This window comes from Chanodichthys erythropterus, chromosome 7 (genome assembly GCF_024489055.1).
Source record: "Chanodichthys erythropterus isolate Z2021 chromosome 7, ASM2448905v1, whole genome shotgun sequence".
In the NCBI taxonomy this organism is placed as follows: domain Eukaryota; kingdom Metazoa; phylum Chordata; class Actinopteri; order Cypriniformes; family Xenocyprididae; genus Chanodichthys; species Chanodichthys erythropterus.
In genome coordinates, this window is record NC_090227.1 from 18,338,248 (window position 1) to 18,366,048 (window position 27,801).

General features: G+C 35.0%; 1 protein-coding gene across 8 annotated transcripts in view; it reads left to right on the forward strand.

Moving 5' to 3' along the window:
* Positions 1-276: 276 nt before the first annotated feature.
* def8 (differentially expressed in FDCP 8 homolog) overlaps positions 277-27,801 on the forward strand; it is a 219,163-nt gene continuing 191,638 nt past the window's right edge. For 6 of the 8 annotated variants that reach the window (XR_010895482.1, XR_010895483.1, XM_067389841.1 and 3 more), the window contains exons 1-2: positions 277-461; positions 10,642-10,761. Coding sequence is in view for 4 of the 8 variants with exons in the window: in XM_067389842.1 (XP_067245943.1) it covers positions 10,656-10,761 (106 nt within the window). In the remaining 4 variants the exon portion in view is untranslated. Of the gene's footprint in view, positions 462-10,641; positions 10,762-16,692; positions 16,714-27,801 lie in introns of those variants that run through there. The other 2 variants (XM_067389847.1, XM_067389848.1) reach the window with 2 other exon arrangements.

The window sequence follows — 27,801 nt, forward strand, 5'->3', positions numbered from 1 at the left end:
TAATAGTATTTTTTTTATAACAAATCAATGCATTTTTAAAGAAATTGTGAGACATTGTGAGTATGATTTCATTTAATAATTTAATTAGAACTGTTTTCACACCTATCATAGTCAAAATCATAGTTAAAACATTTATTATTTAAAGAGCCGTTTGTGAGCCAAAAGAGCAAAGTGAGCTGAGTCAAATGAGCCGGCTCACGAAAAAGAGCCGGAATGCCCATCACTAATTGGTTCAATAAATTCAAAGCTTTGAAAAGCTTCGTTTCTCCCATCACCTAGAGGTCGCTACAATCACGTACACATTAAACAAGCATCACAACAACACAGCAGCTACTAGAGAACATATATGGAAGGAAATAATGACAGCTGTCATTGATTATTTATTAGCCTGTTATTTGCGATGATGATGGTGATGGCGATGAAGATGGTGATGAAGATGCGCTGCTGAAGCTGCGTAAAGCGTAAGATAAACAATATCACAAATTATATTTAGATGTGAAGCGGTTAGCACGTTGGCTAAATTTCTCGTTTTCGGCTTTCGCCATAAACTGTATTATACAAACATTTATTCTTCATCTATTTGACAGATTTGTACTGATGTCAAGCTGAACACTTTGTGATGTTTTCAGTTGTTGCTGGTAAATAGCCCAATGATACAGCTCATGTGATATGTGATATTCACTGACTGCATGATATTACAGTTTCAGTCGAAATATATAATTTATTTTGTTTTTTTAGAGTTAATATATAATGTCGCCAGCTGTCATTCAAAGCTCATCTTTCTGTCATTGCATAAAACTTGAATCAGTAACGTGAAAGTCATGTATAACTGGAGTGAATATTTTCCTTATTCAAATCTATGATTCAAATACTATAACTATTTATAATAATATTTTAAATACTATTACTACTAATATTTTAAATAAATAGTTTTAAAAATTTCTGAGTGCTAAACATAAAGAGGTGAAGCATATTAACTTGCTTTCAATATAATATTCATACAATTTAGTTTTTATTTGGACCAGTTAGGAATATTTGGAAAAATGGATTTGTTGATTTTTAGCTGTTTCGGGTTCTACAGAGTGTTCCACTGTGGTTCTACTGTGCTCAGATGTTATAGGATATGCATTGCTAACCTAAACTCCTTCAAATTGATACACGTTGGTGTAATATAGCTACATGTTTACAGCAAGAGTAGTGTGGTGGCCTGTTCAGTTTTAGAGACATTTATAATTCGTAATAAGTTTATATCTGATCCATTTGTAAAGTGCATATCACATGCATTTGTTGTCAAGTCAAGTCACCTTTATTAATAAAGCGCTTTTTACAATGCAGATTGTGTCAAAGCAGCTTTACATTGATAATTGGTATATAATTTTTCCTTTTAAAGAATAGTGTCAGTGCAGGCAGATCAAAAGCACTGTTGAATAAATGTCAAGGATACTGTTGAATATCAAATGTCAAGTCAAATTAAATTAAATTAGGGCTGCATGATTAATCGTATTTTATCACGATAACGATATCTGCTTCTCTCGATTGATTTTAAATAATCGTCACGATATTGGCCCGCTCTATGAAAATGAACATAATTTGGAAATATTGGAAGTAATATTAGGAATTTCGCTGTTTAATCTTTTGAAGTTCCTAAAGGTTTTACCAGTTTTCATAATGTTGATCAGCTAGAAATGATTTTTCTTTGCTTTACTAATTTGTCGGGCAATTTGAATCTGGTTTGTCCCATGCAAACTAATTGTGTTGCTTTAAAATCTAATGTGAATACATATTACAAAGCTCTCACCAAAACCATGTTTTGTATTGATTTACCATCTAACGAAGTTATCATAGTTTGTTAAATTTAAGTCTTTGTGCCACCTACAGGCCTTTTGGGTGAAGTGTAGGTTGGTAAAGAACTTGCAAAATAGCCATAGTTACATTACTCTTTTGATAGAATAAACATGATTAATAATCGTGATTATAATTTTGAGGAAACTGTGGCACTGGCTGTCATGTTAATGATGTCTTCACAATGGATGATCTAGTCGACTCGATCTCTGCTGATACAGGGCTGCGTTGTGGTCGTGTCAAGGCACCGGTCCTCGGTCTCATCTGGAAATGGCCCCGAATCCGGTTGACTACGGTAAACCTCGGGATAAACAGAAAGACTAATATTAGCGTAGATGCCATTCTTTTTCTGATGTAACAAGTACATCTGGTGTTATAGGAAGTGTTCCCGGTTCCGGCTGAACTAATTTATGCAGCCTAATAATCCTTTAACGGATTTGAAAATATAAATATATAATGTGTTATTATGTGTATGCCAGGTTAAAGAGATGTGTTTTTAGTCTAGATTTAAACTGACAGAGTGTGTCTGCATCCCGAACAATGCTATGAACGTTGTTCCACAGTTTAGGTGCCAAATAGGAGAAGGATCTATAACCTGCGGTTGATTTCGATATTCTAGGTATTATCAGCTGGCCTGAATTCTGAGATCGCAATAAATGTGAAGGACTATAATGCATTAAGAGCTCGCTTAGGTACTGGGGGGCTAAACCATTTAGTGCTTTGTAAGTAATTAACAAGATTTTAAAATCTATACGATGTTTAATAGGAAGCCAATGCAGTGACGACAGAACTGGGCTAATATGGTCATACTTCCTAGTTCTAGTAAGGACTCTAGCTGCTGCATTTTGTACGAACTGTAGTTTATTTATCAAGCAGGAGGAACAACCACCCAGTAGAGCGTTACAGTAATCTAACCTTGAGGTCATGAACGCATGAACTTACAGATGCTAGTAACATGGCCTTCAAATGAAAGATTGGTATCAAAGAGCACAATCAGGTTCCTAACTGACGACGAATACTTAACAGAGCAGCCATCAAGTGTTAGACAATATTCTAGGTTATTACGTTCGAAGAAGTTTTTGGTCCAAAAATTAGAATCTCTGTTTTTTCTGAATTTAGTTGTAGGAAATTACTGGTCATCCAGTTTTTTATATCAGCTATGCATTCTGTTAATTTTGTGAATTGGTAAGTTTCGTCAGGGTGTGAAGAAATATAGAGCTGAGTATCATCAGCGTAACAATGAAAACTAACGCCATGCTTCCTAATGATATCTCCCAAGGGTAGCATGTACAGAGTGAAAAGCAATAGTCCTAGTACTGAGCCTTGCGGTACTCCATATTTAACTTGTGATCGATATGATATCTCATCGTTTACTACTACAAATTGATAACGGTCAGATAAGTATGATTTGAACCATGCCAATGCAATTCCACTAATGCCAACATAATTTTCAAGTCTATTTAAGAGAATATTGTGATCGATAGTGTCAAATGCAGCACTAAGATCCAGTAACACTAATAGAGAGTGTAATGAGGTTAGTAGATGTGGGAAGAAGGAGGCGGGAACCGGCGAACATTCAACAAACTTTAAAATAAAATAAACAAAGAACAAAACGAAAGTAATGCCGGCAGACCCTCGCGGACGTCTGCCGGCCACACAAACATAATAAAACATAACATAAAGTCCAGGCCTAGTCCTCTCTCTTCCTTCACTGTAGTCGCTCCTCCTTTTATGCCTCCGGAGCTCCTCCGTGAGAGACTCGAGGCCGGCACGCCTCGCAGTGTTCCCTCACGGCTCTCGCCCGCCCTGCTCGTCACAGAGAGATACAACCACGATCTGATGATAAGAGCAAATCATTAGTAACTCTAATGAGAGCAGTCTCAGTACTATGGTATGGTCTAAATCCTGACTGGAAATCCTCACAGATATTATTTCTTTCTAAAAAGGAACATAGTTGCGATGAAACTGCCTTTTCTAGTATTTTTGACAGAAAAGTAGGATTTGAGATTGGCCTATAATTGACTAATTCTTTAGGATCTAGTTGTGTTTTTTTAATAAGAGGTTTAATAATAGCCAGCTTAAATGTTTTTGGTACGTATCCTGATGACAAAGATGAATTAACAATATTAAGAAGGGGATCTATGACTTCTGGAAGCATCTCTTTCAATAGCTTAGTTGGTATAGGGTCTAACATACATGTTGTTGATTTTGATGATTTAACACGTTTAGACAATTCTTCCTCTCCTAAAGCAGTAAATGAAATGAATTTTTCCTCAGGGACACTACAATGCAATGTCTGACACGATACTGTAGTAGACGGTTGCATGGTTATAATTTTCTCTCTAATATTATCAATCTTGCAAGTAAAGAAGTTCATAAAGTCATTACTGCTGTGCTCTTTGGAAACATCAGAAGTTGAAGCTTTATTTCTTGTTAATTTAGCCACTGTATCAAATAAATACCTAGGGTTGTGTTTATTTTCTTCTAAAAGTTTTGAAAAATAGGCAGATCTAGCAGTTTTTAAGGCCTTTCTGTACTCAATCATTTTCTCTCTCCACGAAATGCGAAATACTTCTAGTTTTGTTTTCTTCCAGCTACGCTCCATTTTTCTGGCTACAGTTTTTAGGGCCCGAGTCTGCTCACTGTACCATGGCATTGGATTAAATTCCTTAATCTTTTTTTAAACGCAAAGGAGCGACTGAATCTAATGTGCTGGAAAAGACAGAGGCAATAGTTTCTGTTGCAACATCGAGGTTTTCTAAGCTGTCTGGTATGCTAAGGCGATGAAACTGATCCGGAAGGTTATTTATAAAGTGATCTTTAGTGGTAGAAGTGATGGTTCTACCATATTTATGGCAGGGAGGCCATAAATTAGCCTCTTTAACTAAATGTAGTATACACAAGACTAGATAATGATCTGAGATGTCGTCACTCTACTGCAGAATTTCAACGGCATCAATATCGATTCCATGTTACAATATTAGATCTAAAGTATGATTACGACAATGAGTGGGTCCTGACACGTGTTGTCTTATACCAATAGAGTTTAGAATGTCTGTAAATGCCAATCCCAATGAGTCTTTTTTATTATCTACATGGATATTAAAATCACCAACAACAAGGACTTTATCTGCAGCTAGTACTAACTCTGATAGAAAATCAGCAAATTCTTTAATAAAGTCTGTATGGTGTCCTGGTGGCCTGTATACAGTAGCCAGCACAAATGTCAACTTACATAATGTTACGTAAAGAACCATCACTTCGAAGGAATTATATTTGAAAGACTTTTGACTAATACTGTAAATATTACTATAAATTACAGCAACATCTCCCCCTTTGCCTTTCTGTCGAGGATTGTGTCGATAATCATAACCTTGAGGGCTGGACTCATGTAAAGTAATGTAATCGTCCGGTTTTAGCCAGGTTTCTGTCAAACACAGCACATCTAGATTATTGTCTGTGATAATATCATTTACAATAAGTGCTTTTGAAGAAAGTGATCTAATATTTAACAATCCAAGCTTTATCATTTGTTTATCATTATTATCTCGATTTTTTTTATTTGTTGAACATCAATTAAATTTTTACCATTAAATGGGTTTGGAAGTTTTTTGTTTTTACTAATTCGGGGTACAGACACAGTCTCTATGTGATAATATCTAGGTGTAAGAGTTTCTATGTGTTGGGATTTATCTGACTTCTGTAACGTGAGGCAGCTAGCAGACGGTCGGTTTAGCCAGTCTGTCTGCTTCCTGACCTGGGGTCTCATTTATAAAACTGTGCGTAGGATCCCTACTAAAAGTGTACGTACGCGCAAAAGCTAGATTCTGCGTACACAAAAAAAAAAATCAGATTTATAAAACCATGCGTACGCCAGAACCGGCGCACAAATCCCTTTATAAATCCCAGTCAGCGGAAGATTGTGCATACGTGCATCTCCACCCTGTCTCCTCCCCGAAATAACCATATATGGAGCTTACGACACCTAGTTTTACTATGCATAACCTCATCTGCATATAATTTCCATACACGTTCCCAACCACGTGACACCATGGTTAACACCATCAAAGGTACAAGACATTGGAAAATATTAGATATGGCCTATAAATGCCATTTGTGCCACACATTATATTGATAAAGATCATCCAATATCCTCTTTATGTTTTAGAATAAATATATCAAAATATTCATAAAAACAAAATTGTATAAAATACTTCAGATAAAGGTTTTAGGATAGAGTTGATTCATTCATTTCCACTGGCCAGATAGTATTTTAATAGTTTTAAACAATTCAAATCAAATTTATGCAGTTTTGCTGATGAGGTGAACATATCTTTTAGGAAGTTTATAGGCTATTTTTAGTGTAAACAGATCTGACTACTTATTTATTGCAGTGTAAATACAATTGTCTGACGCGGCGCGTCACTGACAAAGTATTTTAAAAAGAAAACATTCAAATCTTACCGTTTTCCTCAAAATATTTCCTTCAAATGGTAATTGTTTGAAGATCCTTCACACAACATCAACACCTCCTGCAGCTGTGGCTGTACAATAAGAGATTATCATTTGACCTATTCAAACTGGACAACGGACCGTTTGACCACCGAATCCAGCATGTCTTCCATAATATCTAAGTTAAGTGTGCATCACTGATCGTCATTCTCGAAAAAATATTTTGTCATAACATCTGCAGTTTAGTTTAAAGAGGAATTATTGTGCTCCCAGCGCTCCTCGCTGTCATAAAACAGCGTGTCACTGTAAAAGTGATCGAAAGTAGCACATCTACTATCTCAATTCATATCACTTTGTCTCCAGAATGTGCGTACGCACAGCTCAAAGTTTGCTTAAAGGTGCGCACATTCTCCCGTCAAGTTTGTTTTTATAGATCACAACCTTTGCGCGGGAACTGGCGTACGCACGCTTCCAGCCCTGTTTTGTGCGTACGCACGCTTTATAAATGAGACCCCTGGTCTGTCCACAAATGCCTCCTAAAAGAAGAACAACCATGTTACTCTCCAGGAACTAACAGGCTTCCAGAGATTGCTATAATATGCAGATAAACACTTTTCAAGACAATGAATATACAATCAGGGCTTCCCACAAGTTTGAAATATACTTGGGGTGGTAGCCGGGCAAAAAATCCTCCCATTACCCACGTCACAAAAATGGTCTACTACATGTGACAAACAAATAATGTGATTTTTAACAGTATTTTTTTATTGAAACTAGTTTTAATTACATAACATATTACATTTAATTCCATACTAATATTATGCATTATTATGCATTGTAAATTATGCAAAATTACAGCATTTAAATGGTTCACATTTTCGTATGTTCTCCTTGCTGTCATATAGTGTCTCTCTCAGTCAATGGGATACTAGTAAAATTTATAAAATGAAAAATATGTGTTAAATAATGTTCTTAGTGTTTTCTTCCTGTGGGGGAGACTACAATAATTTACTATGAATTAAATGGAAATCAAATTAAATACAATTTATTGTGTAACCAAAATACCAATAATGCACAAAAGAAAAAGAAAAAAAACGTAGCGTGTGACTTTTAATTATAAACAAGCCCGAAATACACAGGTACTCTTATTTTGAAATGTATGTACTATTGCAGGCTGATCCTTCAGATTCTTAAAATCATCTAAAACATTTTATATAAAGGCCATAAAGTAGACATTGTAATAATTCATCAGCTTGAGTTCATTAGCAATCACTTGGCATAAATCTGTGCTTTTCATTGATTGAGAATCACTTTGAAGCAGTCTGAAGCGCTGTCGCGTGAGCTTGTAGAACTCGCAACAGCGCCCCCTTGTGACTTTGCAAAATGCAGCGCCCGTTTGAATGTTAGTGGGAGTAAACAGTTCTGATGCACACATAACGAGCAGGTATGAAACGACTAGTTATTCGATCGCGGATGGTTTCATTATCTTGCGCGGATATAAAAGTATATGAGGATAAAAATAATAAAAGCAAAAATGTCTCAGAATATACTTGGGCGGCCGTTATTATATGTGGGCGGGCCGCCCAAGTAAAGTCTATGTGTGGGAAGCACTGACGATTGCGACGATGTATACATGTATTGCCTCAGAATTTGCGCCTGAATAGCACTGGTTTTGTGGGCGTGGCACATTAGTGGATAATGAGCTTAATCACGGACTTCTGACATGGCTCTATTTTCATACAGATTACATAAACAGAATTTTTGTTTTCGATTTGACTTACACGATTTAAAACCTGACATTTCAACGTTTCTTTAGACATGAATCTAATTTTTTTGTGATTAGTATTCGCTAAGTTACAGTTCATTTTCTGAGAACTATCGGATTGGAGTTCATTCAGAGGGAGTCGACAGGTCACGCATCATGTTAGTTTTCTTTATTTTGCAAAAAACAACATCTTGTTTTTACTCTGAGTGTACGCAAATAAAAGAAGATATTCCACAAAATGGTGTATAACTCTTAATTGTATGTGCAACATTGACAGAGTATTTTGAGTCTATTTCACACTGGTAAAAAAAAACAAAAAAACAAGGTGGTATCTCTTTCACACTGGTAAAAAAAACACAAAAAAAACAAGGTGGTATCGCCGGCGTGACCGCTGACCCGGGGGAGTTAAAGTATATAATAGAATACCATTATTTTAAATTGTAATAATATTTCACAGCATTGCTGTTTGTTTTCTGTATGTTTGATATACACCACGATGAGCTTGAGACATGATCACAGGGTTTTTTTTCTCAGCCTACCTGACTGAAAGGCCTCATTATTATGCAGGTCATTACAGCTCATTATGGGATTCTTTTGTCTTCTCAGGTGTGAATTACAGGAATATTAATGATGATTCACGCCTCCACACATACTGTGTTTCTTGAAGTGTCTTACAAAAACTAAATCAATATATTGTTATATGAAAGAGTAGGCAGGATAATTTTTACATCATTTTGAAGCAAAAACTCTAGTCTACAATCTCCAATACCCAGAAGTCTTGTGAACACATATATAATATTATTTTTTTGGCCTTATTTCAGTGACTTAAGTTTTTAGTTTTTTCAGTAACCACGCATAAACATTATTCCTTCAAAAATACAAACATGTACATAAATGTTCCTCACATATTATGGCAGCCTAGTATGTGCTGGATACAGTGTAATGACACTTTTTCCATTAATATGTTTATGAACTGAAAAAAGCACAAATGTCAGGGCATGTCAAAATTTCTCCAGGCCCCAAATCAGCCTCAGACTCCAGAGGGTTGAGTAAACGTAAATGGTTGGGAAAGAAATCGGATGTGTGTCGATAGGATCCATGCATTAGGTCTTAAAGTGACAGCAGCCTAATACAGTATGCCTGCTGCTGTCTGTCAAACAAAAAAAATCACTCATTGCTCTTGACTGAATAACATTTGTAATTGAAAAACTTTTGTAATACTTACGAATTAATGTATATTTAATCCATGTGAAGACAATGCAGTGTTTTATTTTTACATTTGATTATTCAGTTTCTGTATTGTTTCTTACATGAATGCTACTGTTAAATAGATCGAATGTAGACCTACCTGAAAAACTTAAAGCACTGTCTATTAAATTTGTATCTTTGTTTTTTGTATTTGTATTAATATTTGTAATTTGCCTCTTCTATTTTTAATAACAAAGATAAATTAAAATAACAAAAATAACTAATCGTCCGTCCCTAGTTTCAGGTGTTTTTGTTTACTGGATGTTCTTGCTGTTAAGTTTTCAGGTTGATATAACTATATATTACCAAGTTAAGCAAAGAGTTGTTGGTACTTAAATAGTTTTTGTTGTTGTTTTTTACATTGATGTTAAAATGACATTGTCAGATTTGTGATATTATGTTTTATATAATGCTAAAACACTTCTGTTCACTTTCAGAAGTTATAGTGATGCTTTATTTTCCCAGAAAGAATGTGAAACATATATATTGGTTAGATCATTTTCAGTTTTTAAATATATTTAAATAGATTTTACACACTTAAAGCATTATTGTATAGAATATTGCATTATTTAAAAAGTTATCGCATATTGAATTTTTCTTCAATATCAAGCATCCCTAATGTCAACAATCACCTATCCCATATAGAGATTGCACTGTCAGAGTGTTTGGGAATATTCAAATGTAATTTATACACATGATATCAGTAAAAAAAATAATGGTCCTACTTTATATTAGGTGGCCTTAACTACCCTGTACTTACATCAAAAAATAAGTACTATGTACTTATTTGGTTCATATTGAATTGCAAAACACTTTTGCTGCTATTGAGGAGGGATATGGGTAAGGTTAGGTAAAGCTTTGGTGGTATGGGTAGGTTTAAGGGTGGGTTAAGGTATAAGGGATGGGTCAATAGTGTAATTATAAATGTAATTACAGAAATTAATTACAGATGTAATTACATGCAGGTGTTTTTTTTAAATATAAGTACAATGTAAAAACATGTTTACACAATAAGTGCATTGTATCAAATGATTAATTTAAATGTAAGTGCATAGTAGTTAAGGCCACTTAATATAAAGTGGGACCAAAATAATAAAAAACAATGTACCTTCTCGCTTGATTTTAGCACACATCCTTGCTGTCTTTAGCCCATGCCTACATGTATTGTGCTAACCAAAGAGCCGAATGTTAGTTTTGTTTTTTTTTTTTTTTTTTTATAATCTAAAAAGGGAGTAACATGTGACATGAAATGAGGGCAGAGTTTTCATTTTTGCGTGAGCTATCTCTTTAAGTGTATTGTGTGATTATATTGATCATGTGTCTGTCTTCTACAGATGTGACCAGTGTCATGGAATATAATGAAAGACTTGCTCGCTTTCGTCAAGGTCATGTCAACCCATTTGACAGGGGAGAGAAAAACAGCAGCACTGAGGGGAAGAATCTACTTAAACATGGTGTGTCAAATTTTATATTGAAAATTTAAATGTACTCCTCTTCTGAAGGTACAGGTCAATATGATTTTTACAGAGAAAGATATTTTTCGTTATCATTTGTGTTATCATTTGTGAATCACACAATGTACGTTGAAATATATGGTTCCAGCCATCTTGATCTTATTATAGATACAAATTAATTTGCCAAATTATTAGTTATTTCAAAGACTGTAAAAAACAACCTATAGAATCTACTCAATAAAATTGAGGTAACAATTTGCACTCACTTTGTATGGGTAGATTCTATCTTATATATTTGAGTAAAGTATACCTAAATTTAACAGCCATGGTAAACTACAAAAAATGGAGTAATATTAACCCTATTGTAAGCAAGCAACAGTTAATCTACTAAATTATTATTAATAATGATTAGCCAAAAGGAAAAATTAAACATTACTTATTCAGGGAAGGTTGAATTTATATAAAAATGGTCAGATGCAGGAGATTGCATCAATTGCTTTTTTTATTGATCAAATAACATTTTGTATTTTTAAACATTTAAAACTAATTAAAGTAAGTACAAAATATCCCTTACAATAAATTTAAAGTGAAATACAACATCATAATGTAGCATAAATCATTTTGAACATATTCCATTCAAAAATTAGATGTCAAAACATACATTAGAAGTAAGACTCAAATACTGTTTCTTCATGTTATCATTTCAAACAATATGTGTTTAGATTTAATGTGTGGCTACAATACTTGCAACTCTAGAAAATAAAAGGAGACTAAAATGAGAGGAGAAACTGATCTCATTTACCTCAAAAGACTAGCATTCTATATTGATACAAACATTTAAACTTCATTTAAAACTAATTGAAGGGTTAGTTCACCCAAAAATGAAAATTCTGTTATTTATTATTTACCCTCATGCCGTTTCACACTTGTAAGACCTTTGTTGATCTTCGGAACACAAATTAAGATATTTTAGTTGAAATCCGATGGCTCAGTGAGGCAAGGGAGCAATGACATTTCCTTAAGTGCAAAAAAGTACAGACAGCTCATTCCACATCTGGTGGGTCCTCCTCAACTGCGGGATTGTGAATAACCACCAACTTTATTATTTCATTTGTGTGGCCTTCAAGTTCATCCTCCTGTTGAAAAAAACAAACAAACAAAAATATGTTTTTATGTTAGTTCAAGCAAATTAGCATGCTGTTTGATTACAGTTGTTTTCTTGGTTGATGCCAATTGTTTGATCACAAGCAGGATTTCTGTATTAATCAGCACTTCAATATAAATGGGTAACAAATAAAAATCGAAACCCAAATTCTTCACCTGAGTATCCCATAATGAAACAATTATTAATTTAACAATGTTTCATCAATTAAATAAACAACGTTTGCAGCATCCAATTTAGACAAACGGAAGCTGAAAGGGATAGTTCACCCAAAAATTATGTTTATCTGTTTACCTCCAGGGCATCCAAGAGACTTTGTTTCTTCAGTAGAACACAATTGATGATTTTTAACTCCAACCGTTGCCGTCTGTCAGTCAAATAATGCGAGTGAATGGGAACACCAACAATAAAAGTAAAAAAAAAACATGCACAGACAAATCCAAATTAATTTATATTTATATAATTTTTACCCCTAAAATACCACTATGTCCAACTGGGTTCAGCATTCGGTTAGTTGTCTTATTACGGCAGTAATAATTCATAGCACTCTTTGAAGTATGCGCAAGACATCACTGCCATTGTCAGAGCATGTTCAGACCTCACTAACCAACTGCTGAACGCAGTTGGACATAGTGGTGTATTCAAAGAAAAAAATTATATAAATACTGTTCGGTTTCTCGCACAAACCGATCGTTTCGTGTCTTAGGACATCAATGTGTCATCACGAGCCGCAGAGTTTAATTTGGATTTGTCTGTGCATGTTTATTTGACTCTTATTGTTGGTGTTCCCATTCACTCACATTATATGACTGACAGACGACAGTGGTTGGAGTTAAAAATCATAATTTGTGTTCTACTGAAGAAACAAAGTCACCTACATCTTGGATGTGCTGGGGGTAAGCAGATAAACATCAAATTTTCATTTTTGGGTGAACTATCCCTTGAAGCATGCTTGCTTGACATGTTACACCTAATGAAGTTAATTTTCTTGTCTCACAGCATGTTTGAGCCTCTGTAAAAAACAATGAGGTTTGTTCTTGTCAAGCAAGTAAGTTTGAACTTCTCTAGGTTTGTTGATCAATGTGTATATGAGATTAAAGGTCTACATTAAATTTGTGCATCTAAATCTGTGAGTAAAAATCAATGTCAAGTATTTTCCCTCTGATAGTTTTTTAATGATCTGAGCTAATCATGTGACTTCTAGTTCTATGTTAACGTTTACATGATCTTTGACCTGAAAATCACAACTTAAAATTTTTTTTCAAACTTAATACATGATGTAACTACAAAAGAGTCAAGGTTTAAATAGGAAAAATATCAAAACTCTTTGGTCTTTTTTGGAGTGAGATGCTAACTATCTAATCAGATTCTATGAACTATGCTAAGCTAAAAGTGGTACCGCCTCTGACCCAAAGTTCAGCTGAATGGATTTGAAAATAAAAAATGAGCATTTTCAAAAGTGTTTATTTAATTTGCTTGTTTTGCTTTTGTCTATTTACATATTTTTTAAGTTCAGTGTGTTGAGAGTTTTAATTTTTATTTTTTGTGAAATGAGATAAAAACAGAACGATACCTCATTTACAGTGCTCAGGAGAGGATGCATCTTGGTACCAAATGCTCCTCCTTTGGCATGCATCAACTGCAGAAAGACGTGGTGTGCACCCATCAAGATTCATCATGGCTCCTCCAAGGAGCCTGTTGTTACATGTCGGAATTCCTCTTTTATCTAGTAAATCAGTACAAGGACAACACAAAAATACAATAATTTTCTCAATTTGAGTCATAGATTATAAGGTTTGGTAAGGTTTACAAATGAGACGAACAACAGTTCTTGAAAAAAAAAAAAAAAAAAGTAACAAACATCCTTACCTGAGCCTTACTGAACAATCCAGACCACCTGAAGTTAACTTGTCTTGATAACTGCTATGAATTCTTTAATTCTTCTATATTCATCTGCAGCAGAAAAAAAAAAAAATGTCAGAAACAGGATATTGAAATTATTAGATTATCACACTCCTGTAAAATGAATTGTACATAATTTATATTCATATCCATTTATATTTTCCATATTTTGCTAAATAATTCCACCAACTAGAAGTTATCTGTGCAATGTATTTGAAAATCAAGTTAACACAAACAATCGATTTATATAAATCAATTATAAAAACATTACAACTGTTATGTTACAGATCACATAAGGAGCATAAAAAAAACATATTTTCAATCCTTTGCTTTTTGTTGTTAGCAGAGCACATGCTAATCGCTGCATATTAATGCTAACCGTAAATGATAATAGTAATTATGGCTTTTATAAATTTATCTCTTCTAACACAAAACTCAATATCAACAGATAAATGCAAGAAAACTTTAATAGTAGTTATCTAGCTACCACATCGACAGCTTTACTGTTATTTTTCTGCTCCGAACGCCTTGTCGTCTGTATAGTAGGCTAACTACATCAACCGTCCATTTCTCTCTCATCACTTGCTCAAGTTCAACTCACGTGTAACAGCTTCGCTGTGCACGAATTTCAGCAATGTACATTACAATAGAGTGCCCCAGGGATGACGCGTTTTTGTAGGCCAACCCGGAAGTTAGCGGCACACGGGTTCCCTTGACTGAAAGCCTATTAATTTTTCCCATAGACTTTTGGAAATTCGCAGAAAAAAAGGTCTGTGTTTAACAAAGGGTTATGACACCTACACATTTTGTCTATCAAGATAATCTTTACAAGTTAACACAACATTTATAGATTTTGAAGCCTAAATAAAGTCGTCAGATATAAAAGGCTAACAGTAGGCTATAAACGGACTACAGCACACCATGGTCGCGGATCAACGTCGTCACCACCAAGCGTCCTCAAACTTTATTTAGAAAACAACTCTATTTAAAAACATGCTCACTAATTGTGATTTGCGCTGTGTATGAATACTTATCCACTTTTTCATGAGAAATGCTGTCCAAATGTCCTGTTTTTAATGATGACGTCTAAAGTCCCCGCCAAAAGAAGTAGTCCCTTTTAGCAATTTGTTAGCAACCGCTGCTTTGAAGACACAGTAAAAGTTTAAACAAAAAATCACAAGTGTGTTATAACTGGTGTGTTTTATGCCATAGATCAAAACGTGAAAGTATTTAGAGGCTTTGTTAACCACAGACCTTATTTCAGGCGATTTAGCAAAAACCCATTCAAAAAACCCATAGACTTTATGGTATTGGAACCGGAAGTCGCTTCCGGGTTATAATGGAAGCTATATAAATATAAACGTAGATGTTTACTCGCATTCGCAGGGGCAAGTAACGTTACTGGACAATGTATTCCGCTTCCAATGTTAACTTGACTGACAACAAATTATAACATGTCGATCTGTCACCACACTGTGGTGCGACAATAGAGACAGAGAAATGACTATTCTTCTGGTAGATTTTAACGTTAAACAACTTAACATTTGCAATTATGATGATATCAACAAGTTAAATAAAAACTTACCTGTAGGTTCACCAATCAATGTTCCGCCACCGCCAATGACATGGAAAATGGTGACTCCCGTGATTCCCGCCTGGATGTTGACGCATGCGCACTTTGCGGTGCCAAAGCTAATATTTAGGGGTAAATTGTACTTAATTTTTTAGTCTTGCAGTTAATACTGATAAGAAATAGATAGTGGAGGTAGAATGTACCCATTATTTTTTATTTTACTTGCTAACTCATATACTTAAGTAAACTATAACTGATTTTCATGGGTTGTATTTAACACCCTCAAGAGTTAAAACCACAATGACACTGATGAGGTAATTAAATATGACAAACAAATGGATAAAAATGACAATCCTTTTTCCTCACACAAACAGACTCAGGTAATTTACACACGCTTAATCTCTCTCTGTTTTTACAATTACTGCATGCCAATGGCTCAAGCCTTTATTACTAATACTAAATTACACTTTAGAATTCGTAATGGAGGCTTAGGACCATTGATTGGGGATTGAGACAAAGTTTGCACATTGCTTGTGCCATATCCACTGGCTCACCTTAAAGGTTCAAAAAGGAAATATTTCCAATATTGCGGTGTGACATTTTTCTTTATCACCAATTGCTTGCAAAATGATGGACAAAAATTCACAGGAACATCCAGCTGCAGCCAAACATTCGATTCAACTTTTGACCAGTAACTAAGTCCTAATTACAGAACATTCCCAAATGCAACGAATATAGTCTTCCACTTCCACCTTACATTTAAGACATAATGAAGAATTATTTGGGTCAAACTTACTTCTAAGGAGTGGTGTGATGTGCAATCTGTGCAGAATCCTGAGCTGAATAGCTCTGGCCCTGTTCCAAAAAGAGATCTTATTCGCCAGACCTGATCCCAATCATCCTCTGTTAGGGTCAATTTCAACTCCCCCTCCCATAATCTTCTAAGGTCTAATGTGTTTGCAACTTCATACAGACCTGCCAACATGTAGGCATTTTGCGTAGCAGGTACGCATTTTTACCTCAAAGTATGCTGCTACGATTTGTCACTCCTTCGCAAAAACCCGGTGACTCCTCTGTGCACGCCTAGTACTCAAATCCAGCAAAAGAGTTCAACCAATCATAGCGCTGGGTTCATTTCCCCAAATAGCAAGTGGGGATGATTGACAAATGCGCACGGCCTATCAAAAAAAAAAAGACACTGCAAATCGACAGCAACACAAAATCCCGCTCGATCCCTCCCTCCGCTCCCGCTGTCTGACAGTGACTGAATTCTCAAGCGAGGACAGTACAGTCACGATACTTCTGACTCCTTAAGGTAAACGGGTATAAAATGCTAAAGTAATGTTGAACAACAAATCTAAATAAAATTGAAATCGCTATATGGCATAGTGATTATGAAAATGTTGTGATGTGTGACTGACTGACAAGCACGAGTCTGAAGAAACAGGCGTTTATTTATTTATTCTCAGTGTTGAGAAACATATAGCCTACATGTGTTGAGTTATTGTGTTAATACTAACTAAAGTACCTAATTATGTTACATAGCCTACTTATTGTATGAAAACTAGCACATTAGTAACTTATGCATTTAAAAGTTGTCTTAGTGCTGCGCGAGCTCGCTCTCATCTACACAAAAGCGGGAAGATCATTGTAAAATGAAAATTGCCGTGCTTGGTTTAAAATTTGTTCTTGCTTGTGTGATTTTTTTTGTCAGAAAACATTTTTAATTATCCACGCGTGTTTTTGAGATTCGGTAAATGACGGACGCTTTAGTTAACACAACCCGTCGTTATATGACTTCTTGATATTCTTGAATACTTGGTTCGTTTTGTTCTTATTGGTCCTTTCTATTCATTGTCAACAGTTTTCTATAAATATGTTTGTACTGGCTAACCTTTTATTCAGCGAATGTTTGTCTTGTTTATAATTCAAAGACAACATGTTACAAATAGAAACCCTTTATTTTTCTGTTGGATTTAGTATCATATTTGGATATTAAAATAATAAATTAAGTATTTTAAATGAATCACATGTAAACTCAATGTTTACTGTTTTGTAAGGGTTTCTTAATTGTAGACTACTTTTCATTATAAAACCTGTATAAACGACTCAACTGTCAGGCCGTAGTCATATGTAAATATAGCCTACTTGAAATTGCAAAAAAATTTTTAGTCCATATTAAATATATCAATGCGATTCACTTGTGGTTGTCAGTTTGTATAAGCACACATTATGCAATGCAATATTAGTCATGAATTAAAAAAATGCTTTTGAGCAGGTTTAGTGAAATTTTTAATTGTCAAAAAACAAAAAAAAACCCAAAAAAAACATTAACAGTCAAAATTAGATTAACAAAGATGGGGGTGTGTGTGTTCTTTGTGTGTTGTATTCGCAAAAATGTAAAAAAAATTATATGACCCCAAAGGATCATATAAAGCAAAGGGTGTTATAAAAGCAAGAGATTTGCTTACACAATGGGGGATTTGGGAGAATCTTCTCAATGACCGACATGGAGGGGTTAGTGACAAGATTAGTACTTTTAAGAACAGAATCCCTGAAAAAATTGGAAAAAATTTGAAATTTGAAAAAAATCTGAAAAAAATGGGTCTGGGTAGCTTGTATTTTATTACCAAGTCTTCAAAAGATAATAGGGAAGTTTCATAACATTTTATTTTAAGGGTCCAGAATAATGCATTCGATAAGCATTAATTAATGATTTAACTTGTTGTAACAAAGCCCACTGGAGGCGAGCATAGTGAGAACCCAAGTGCATGAGCAGAAACAAAGACGTGGCTTGACATGGATTGACTTGACAACACTCACCAATAACCGGTTACATCAGCAACAAAGCTAGACAAGATAACAATGAAACATGAGGGCTATTTATACAAAGAGACTAATGACAAACAAGGTACACCTGTGAACAATCAAGACAAAGAACCAATGACAGGACAGAGCTGAAATCACATGACTACAGCAACCAATGACAAAATAACACATGAGACAGGGGAAGCACATGATATGATCACATGAGGGCAAGGGAATTCACATGACACAGAAGCACATGGCAAAACCAGGAAAACAAAAAAAAGCAAAGAAACAAAGCATAACTATAAATTAAACCATAAAACGTGAAAATGAAACAACACCAAAACAAGACATTACACTTGTTCACAATTAAGCATTAGATGAGAATGAACACAATAGTAATTAATGATTAGCTTTAATCATAAATAAGTGAATCATAAATAAACTAGTAATTAATGATTTAATTGTTCACAATTATGCATTAGTTAAGCATGGACACAATAGTAATTAATGATTAACTTAACATATAGTAGGACATATTAGCCATTATTTACAAATTATTAAACATTTGAAAGATACACATTTATGCTATAAATAAGCAAAAATAACATAATTAATGATTAATTGAATGTACAGTAAACGCCAGTAAATTCCTCATTAATTATGTCACTTACTGAGTAATATTCAAGTTTATTGACCAGAATAAGCCAATAATTAAGGCTACACTGCCATTAATACAGTACTTATAAAGGCAATTTGACCCCCTATTCTAAAGTAAAAGTTGAATCCTCATTACTTATGGCACTTATTGAGTGATATTCAAAGTTTATTGACCAGAATAAGCCTATAATTATGGCTAAACTGCCACTAATACAGTACTAATAAAGACAATTTGAACCCTTATTCTAGAGATAGGTTCTTATTTATTGGTTTGTTTAGTTATTCTGCAATGTGATCTCATGAGAATGTGTATTTTTATGCAAAGTGTGGTTCTACAACATATATATTTATTTACGTTTTCATACACTGAAACATACAATATTGACAGCACTAAACATTATTAAATGTAAAAACATTTTGCTCTGTTCGTGACTTTCATTGCAAACTCGTTTCAAATAATTATGTTAAACAAAACTACACTTTAAAACCTTAAAATGAATAACATTTCTGTAATCACTTAACCATTATTTATCATGTAATATTTATTTGTTCGCCATGGGACACAAAAGCCGTTTTCTCAGACACAGGACTAGAAAATGCACCGAAACGCAACATAAATTAACAAAAGACATCAATTTAATGCACTTTAATCCACATCTTTAGAATCCATGCAACCAATGTTCCCTCTAAACTGTGCGCGTGCGCGGCCGCGCAGAAAAAATAATTGCCGCGCAGAGAACAGACATGAAAATCATTTGTGGGGAAATCCATTTGATTGTAGCAGTTTAAATTAGAAATAATTGCAGTGCTCTGGACAACCGCTATAGAGTTATTGTTGCTTGAACCAGTGAATGTGGTTTACAGATTTCATAGAAAGAAAACTATGTGAGCACGTGTGAGCTGGCTGGCACTGAGCCAAAACAGTCGCGGTAAGAATACTGTAATGTTTGCGGACTAAATACATCAGTACGAGAGGCAACGCGAAACGAAAAGAAATGTGAAATAAAACGCCATGTTTTAATGAAAAGTGGTGGAAATAACGGATGATGGGCACAGAATGCTAACAAAACTCTGAGACATTTAAAATTCCACACCCATCACAGGTGTAGCTTGCAAACTCAAAATACATCAGTTAGCCTATATACCTCAGTTTAAATAGATTATTGTGTGTGGTGGTGGTGTGGGTTTCAGGGATGTTTAGATAACTATAAAAGAGTTAACGTTCACTTTTCTTAAAAATATTTAGCTATCAGATCTGTTTAAATGCTTCAGTTTTCACTTTATAATATATTAAAACAAATGGAAGCATTTAAACTGATATAATACTGGATATCAGTTTAAATTCTTAAATATTATATTATATTTTATTATATTATAATGTAAGCCTAATAAAAAAAAAATGATCTCACAAGGGGATTGTTTAGGCCTCCTTGCCACGAAAAATCTTGAAACCTCCTGGTATATAAAATCTGGGAAATTCATAAGCAATAAACCTGTAATTTTGATGGTTTAACACTGTCTGTTGCTAATAATTGACTGTACAAAAACACATTATGGTTGTCCCAAACCATCATTGTAACTGCTCATATTATATTATTATAAAGAATTGAACTGTCCTGCAGGAGGACAGAAATATTTTTTTAATAGAATTTCTTGGTAAAGACTGGTACAGTTAATGCAGCACTGTGACAAAAACTCAAGTAACCTAAAATGTGCTTAATTTAGTGACTGAACTGCTTATTTTCAAACATTATTTAATATATTACTAAGTTACATCAAGGGTCAAATAAAATAGAAACGGTACATTAAAGTTTAAATGTTACACTTGCATGATAAAACCTTTTTTTTGTGTGTGTGTGTGTGTGTGTGTGTGTGTGTGTGTTTACGTTCATTGTACAGGTCTGATATAAAGTATGTTTTTGCTCAGGTGACCAAAATGTGCGCTCAAGAGAGAAAAGTTTTGCTCAGCGACAAAAAAGATTAGAGGGAACATTGCATACAACTGCGAGGAACAGATCCAGATTAATTTATTTATCCGGCAATCTTTATCTCCAACCTCAACAGCGACTGTAAACAAATCCTGCGATTGTTATGAATTCAGAAATTGTCTGAATCTCAAATAGCACACTTCTATGCACTTTTGGTTGTGTGGACTTACAATGGCTGCCGCATGCGCGTGTCCGTTCAGTCCATGAGACTGTAGGGTGTCCCATTCATCATTTTAGGTTTCAGATGGGTGCTCGCGAGCGCCCACTTTGTGGCCGCTATGCACACTTCAGCTGAGCCCGCCCATTGCCGCCTCAAAAAACTTAACACAACGCGTTTTATGGCAGTGATATCAACGCTCATTGGCTGAATCACATATGGCACACTTCTATGCACTTTCGGTCTTGTGGACTTTAAATGGCTGCCGCGTGCGCGTGTCCGTTTAGTCCACGAGACTGTATGGTGTCCCATTCATCATTTTAGGTTTCAGAAGGGTGCTCGCGAGCGCCCACTTTGCGGCTGCCATGCGCCCTCGATGTGCACTTCAGCTGAGCCCACAAGTTCGCGAGCTACGCAGAGGACTTTACCCGGCAGTCAAAGCGGCATTACGTCATGAAAGTGTGGACTTACAGGATGACTGTGAGGGTTTAGGGTGCCATTTGGGATCCAGCCAATGGCTTTCGCCTGTTTCTTAGTAATTGTCTTAGTAATGGCCGCTTAGCCTTAATTATTGGCTTATTCAAATTTATTGATGAGAATATCACTCAATAAGTGCCATAATTAATGAGGATTTAGCTTTCACTTTAGAATAGGGGATCAAATTGCCTTTATTATTACTGTATTAATGGCAGTTTAACCTTGATTATTGGCTTATTCTCATCAATAAACCTGAATATCACTCAATAAGTGCCATAATTAATGAGAATTTAGCTTTCACTTTAGAATAGGGGGTCAAGTTGCCTTTATTAGTACTGTATTAATGGCAGTTTGACCTTAATTATTGTCTTATTGTGCTCAGCAAACTTGAATATCACTCAATAAGTGCCATAATTAATGTGGATATACCTTTCATTTTGGGGGTCAAATTGTCTTTATACTAATTTAGCAATTTAATAACTGCAAAACCATCAGTAATGAAACATAATTACTAGCTTATTGTTCAGTTAACTTAATAGAATGGCACAGAAATATAATAACATTACTACACAAAAATAATATATGGCTCATTAAGTTGTAGATAATGACTAAAAGTCATTTATTGTACATTCAGTTAATCATTAATTACTAGGTTATTTTTGTTTATTTATAGCATAAATATGTATCTTTCAAATGTTTAAGAATTTGTAAATAATGGCTAATATGTCCTACTATATGTTAAGTTAATCATTAATTACTATTGTGTCCATGCTTAACTAATGTAACGCTTATTGTGAACAAGTAAATCATTAATTACTAGTTTATTTATGCTTAACTAATGCATAATTCACGACCCTGAAAATATAAAGTTAATCATTAATTACTAATGTGTTCACTATTAACCAATGCTTAATTGTGAACAAATTAATAATAAATTAATGCTTAATAATGCATTATTCTGGACCCTTTAAATAAAGTGTTACCCTCTAGGTTATTGTGAATGGGGGCCACCAGTAGGGAAGACATACCAGCCCTGCCCTCAATCCTACTTACAATGGACCAACCATATATATATATATATATATATATATATATATATATATATATATATATATATATATATATATATATATATATATATATATATATATATATATATATATATACAGCTATGGAAAAAATTAAGAGACCACTTAACATTGATTTCTGAACTTGGATTGGTCTCTTAATTTTTTCCATATATATTATATTATATATATATATATATATATATATATATATATATATATATATATATATATATATATATATATATATATATATATATATATATATATATATATTAGGGCTGTCAATTGATTAAAAAATTTTAATCTAATTAATTACATTTTTTTTTACATTTTAATTACATTCATTAATTTTGCTGTGAAAGTATTAAATATTTCAATTCAAATGAATCAATGCAGGGTTTTTCCTGGGTCAAAAATGGTCTTCGGTGGTGACAGACATGGTCATCCACACAAACAGTAAAAAGTGTCCTACCCACGTGATCTGCAAGCCCGTCACTCTCACTGTAATTCTTTCTTGCCCTCTTTGCAAAAAAAAAAAAAAAAAGTGATTTTCTAGCTTTGTAAGAGAAGATGCTTTTTTGCTAAACCTGAGAAGTAAAGTAGCATTTAGAAGTTATATTAACTAATAATATAATTTTCTACCATATACAATCGAATGCACCTAGCTAACAACAACTTGCTTTGTTCTGGTTTCACCTCACTCCAGTCTAAACTAACTGATTTTATAGGTAGGCCTAATTTACTACAGATTGACATTTAAATAACCTGAAAATATTGTGGATTAATTAAGGCTAATTTTACTAACCACTCTTGCTAAATGGGGTAAGCACACTTATGTTCTCATTTCAGAGTTGTTCGAGTAAATGATTCATTATAGACCGTGTGGACGGTGGACAGTTGTTGTCATGATTCATTAAAATGAATCTGTTCAAATGAGTCATTAGGTCGCGAATTGGACATTGGCGGACGTTGACGCGTTGCGTGCGAATCGCGACTGTTATTAGGATATCGCAAAAGATTTGTTAACACAGAAAACACTTCACCACTGGATAGGATTTTCTTTTTGTTTACTGAAAGTGTGGAATATGTCAGCTGCACGTGCAGGGTGCCTGTCAGAGAAGATGAGGTGACATTCTTTTGAGCACTATTCACACCCAGCGTTTATTCAGGAAAAACATTCTCCGAATGCACCTCGTGAAACATGGATTCGGTCTTACAAACTTTTAGCATTGTGTCAGTTGATTTAGATTATTATGTGTGAGGTAGACAGAGAGCAAAGACAGTGCTTACAATGAAGACAGAGAGCTCGCGCGCACGAGAATGGCTCCAGGTTCAAAGGTCAATACGGGATGGATTAATCTGCGTTATTTTTTTTAACACGTTATTTTTTCTCAGATTAATTCATCGAAATTAACGCGTTATTTTGACAGCCCTTATATATATATAATGCAGAGCATGTGAGCGGAGCGGGGAGCGGAGCGGTAATATTTCCTTAAGAGCTCAGAGCGCCTTTCTGAAGATTCCGCTCCGCTCGCTCAATACGCTCAGCGCCGCTCGCTCAACCCAGAATGCCCTTTGGTGATTTGCTTGTTCGAGAGCGAGAATCTGTAGAGGTCGAGAATAGTAGAGCAGTTATGGAGTTCAGATATTGTTTCAACGAAGTTGCAAGCCTTATACATATATGTAAAGTAAAAATCAAAGTTAAGAATGAGCAGGGAGAAGAAACTGAGAGGGAGTGCGGGGACGCTGTTAAAGTTAGTAAAGATTCATATTGGAATCTGAAGCGGCACATTGCCAGAAAGCACGAGGATGTGCTACGCAAACATGGTGCAGCAAAAGGTGAACTAGTTACATACCATAAAAAACGAATAAACAGGTAGGCTAAGGTTAGCTATATTCGGTTGTACGGAGCCCCGATCATAACATGCAGACAAAATCACGGCCACGAATTTAGAATAGGCTATTCTGTTTTATGCTAGGACTGGCCTACATTAAAGCGACGAATTAAGATTTTTTTTTTTTTCGTTTAGTCTAAATTATGGCCACGAATTAAGTATTAAATTACTTAATTAGTTTAAAAGGATTAATCTATGCTTAACATGAAATAGATTTATTTATTATATTATCGTTTAGTTATTTAATTAGTTATGAAAGATATTAAGCATAATAAAATACAGCCCTATGTTATAAAAACGTGACCTCTCGAAAAACAATGTTAGAAATAAATAATTAAGCCCATTTTTCTTTTAAATATTTTGAATTAATTCGTTCGTTAGCCTACCTAGTTTTAGTAAATCGTGGAACGAATCATTATATTTCGTAATTACTTATTAAAATCATTATTGCTTAAAATTAATAAATAATAATAAATTAATTAAAATAATAAAACCTGGTGACGTTGTAGAAACGCATTTTTAATTCGAATTATATTCGAGCTCCGTAGCTAGTTATTAAATAATATCAGTTAAACTGTAGACCTAAACTCACAGCTGTATATAGGCCTAAATACAGAACTACAGAGTACAGAAGATTAGCCACATTACTTAGGCCTATTAAAATATTATTAAAAAATAAAATAAAAAAAACTGACCCGAACCAACAAGTAGACCTAGGCTAGATATAGGCAACAGTAATTTATAATCTAATAACGCACGCAAATTTGTTCTTTACATGTTCTCCGTGTCAAATGTGCGGAAGAAAGAATTAGATGACGCATTTTTTAAGATGGTTTACTTGGATTATGAACCTCTGACAAAAGGTGAACGAGAGGGTATGCGTCATTTTGTCAGCATTGCCCAGCCCGGATACACCACTCCATGCTACAATACAGTGCGTGATACACTGATGCCAAATGCTCTTAGTGAGATGGAAGGCAGACTTAGGGAGCTGTTGCAGTTAGGAGATGGCTTCGCGCTTACGCTAGACATATGGACAAACAGAAGAGGACACAGCTTTCTAGGTGTTGTGGCAAGTTTCGTTGATGAAGTGTTCAATGGTCACACTGTGTTGCTGTCCTGTGAACATCTTATAGGACACCACACAGCTGAGAGTATTTTTCAGAAATAGGAAGGTGTTTTACAACACTGGAATTTAAAAAAACACGTTGTCAGGGTGGTCACCGACAGCGCCAGTAACAAGATAAAGGCTTTCAACCTCCCAGGGTTTGAGGAAAGTGCAGTAGAAGAGGAGGGAGAGGAAGAGGACCGAGAGGAAGGTGACACAGTGGATAATCAGCCTTCCCCATTCCAGCCAAATTTTTTGCAGATCATTGAGAACGTGACCGCTACATATATCACCGAAAACAATCTCCATATGCAATGCCCTATCCATTTACTGCAGCTCGCCCTAAAGGATGCAATAAACAGCCATGCCGATGTGGGCAATGTCATCACACGAACGGCAAAACTTGTAAAAGCTGTCAGGAAGAGCACCCTAAACACAGAGGAAGCTGATAAACTGGGTGTGCGTCCCACTCAAGCATGTATCACCAGATGGAGCAGTCAGCTGCGCATGATTGAATCTGTAATTAAAATGTTTGAAAGAGACTAGCAATTTCAAAATAAGCTGACTATTCCTGAGAACAGTAAGCTGACCATAAATGACGTACTTCAGCTCCAAGCCCTGACTGAGGTGCTATCACCTCTGGCAGAACTTACTAATGCTATGCAAAAAGAGCTTGGAAACCTGGGCATGATTCTTCCAGCTGTTATGGAAATTAAACAGCTTTTGTCCAGTCTGCCTGAGACCCTCCCCCTACCCATTCGTGCATTTGCGGAGACACTGTCAGTCAACAGATTTTTTAACAGATTCTATTCTGACAAGCACCTTGTGTTGGCGGCTGTATTAGATCCGCGTTTCAAAACAGAATGGATCATTAGAGATGGTACAGTTAGCAATCGACTCGCAGAGATTCGCGAAATGTTGGTGAAGGAGGCAGAATACAATAGTGTAGACAAAGTCACAGAGGCCAGAAGCGTTCCAAAGAAGGTACGCATTTTCGGCTCATATGAAAGTAACTCCAGTGTAGCTGACACCGCCATAGGTCAGATGGAGGAGTACCTGGGCTCAATGAGAAAAAGTCCACAGGAAGACGTACTAGCATATTGGAAAATCAGTGCTGGATCCCTCCCTCAACTAGCCAAGGTCGCCCGAAAAATCTTCAGCATCCCCAGTGGTTCTTCCAGTGCTGAGCGAGTGTTTTCTGCCGCTGGATTGCTTTCCCGGGCACACCGAATGAGCCTGAAACCTGACACTTTGTCCAAGCTAATGTTTCTTAAAGTGAATTCTAAAATCCAGTAAACATCAAGAGACGTTTTAATAGACCACAGTTCCCCGCAGTTATGGTCTATTTTAACTTGACACTAGAAAGTGTTTCTTTCATCGACGTCAGTTCATAAACTAAGCATTCCTTAAGTGCATTTTATCTTGTTTATGCTTCTCACAGGCTTTATAATCAAATTGTGTTTTGTAAAGATCTACGCATATTTCATCTCGTGTGTGTGCGTTTGTTTTAACTAACCCTATTGCACAACAATGGCAGCTAGCCTATTTTCACGGAAATAAAAGTTAATGAAAATCAAATACACTTTTTCAGTTTTTGGATTTTAGGTATGTTTGCTAAGGTTAAATTAGATTAATACATTTAATAGGCCTACATTTTAATTAATACGATTAATAAAATTAAGAAGAATGTAAGAATTTCATTTTGAAACATGATAATTGCTATTTATCAGCAACTCAGCATGAATAATTTTATACAATTATTCATGAATTTCGGTACAAACAGTAAACAATTAGGCCTACTAAAGCAATTTTATGTCGGAGCAGGATCTGAGCGAGAATTGGTTTACGGCGACTCGGCGAGCGTGAGCGGAATATTAACGGAGCGCTTGCTTGGGCGGTTGAGCGACTGAGTGGAGCCCACGTCCATAGAGCGGAAAACGTAGCGGAGCATCACACCGCTCCGCTTCACTCACATGCTCTGCTACAATGCTGGAATTCAAATTCGAAAGGTGAATATAAACTATTGAATTTTTAATAATGGAAATGTGTGTGAAATATTTTTAATTGAAATATTCACAGCTTAAATATACGACCATGTTGAATTTCAGCCCACAAAAATGCAAGCACAGCTAATGTAATGCATTTTTTTTCAATTAGTGCAATTCAACAAGCTTTTTATTTCAAAAACATTTGCCATTAATTTACTTTACTTTAAAGTACAGCCACGATGTAAAAGAGAT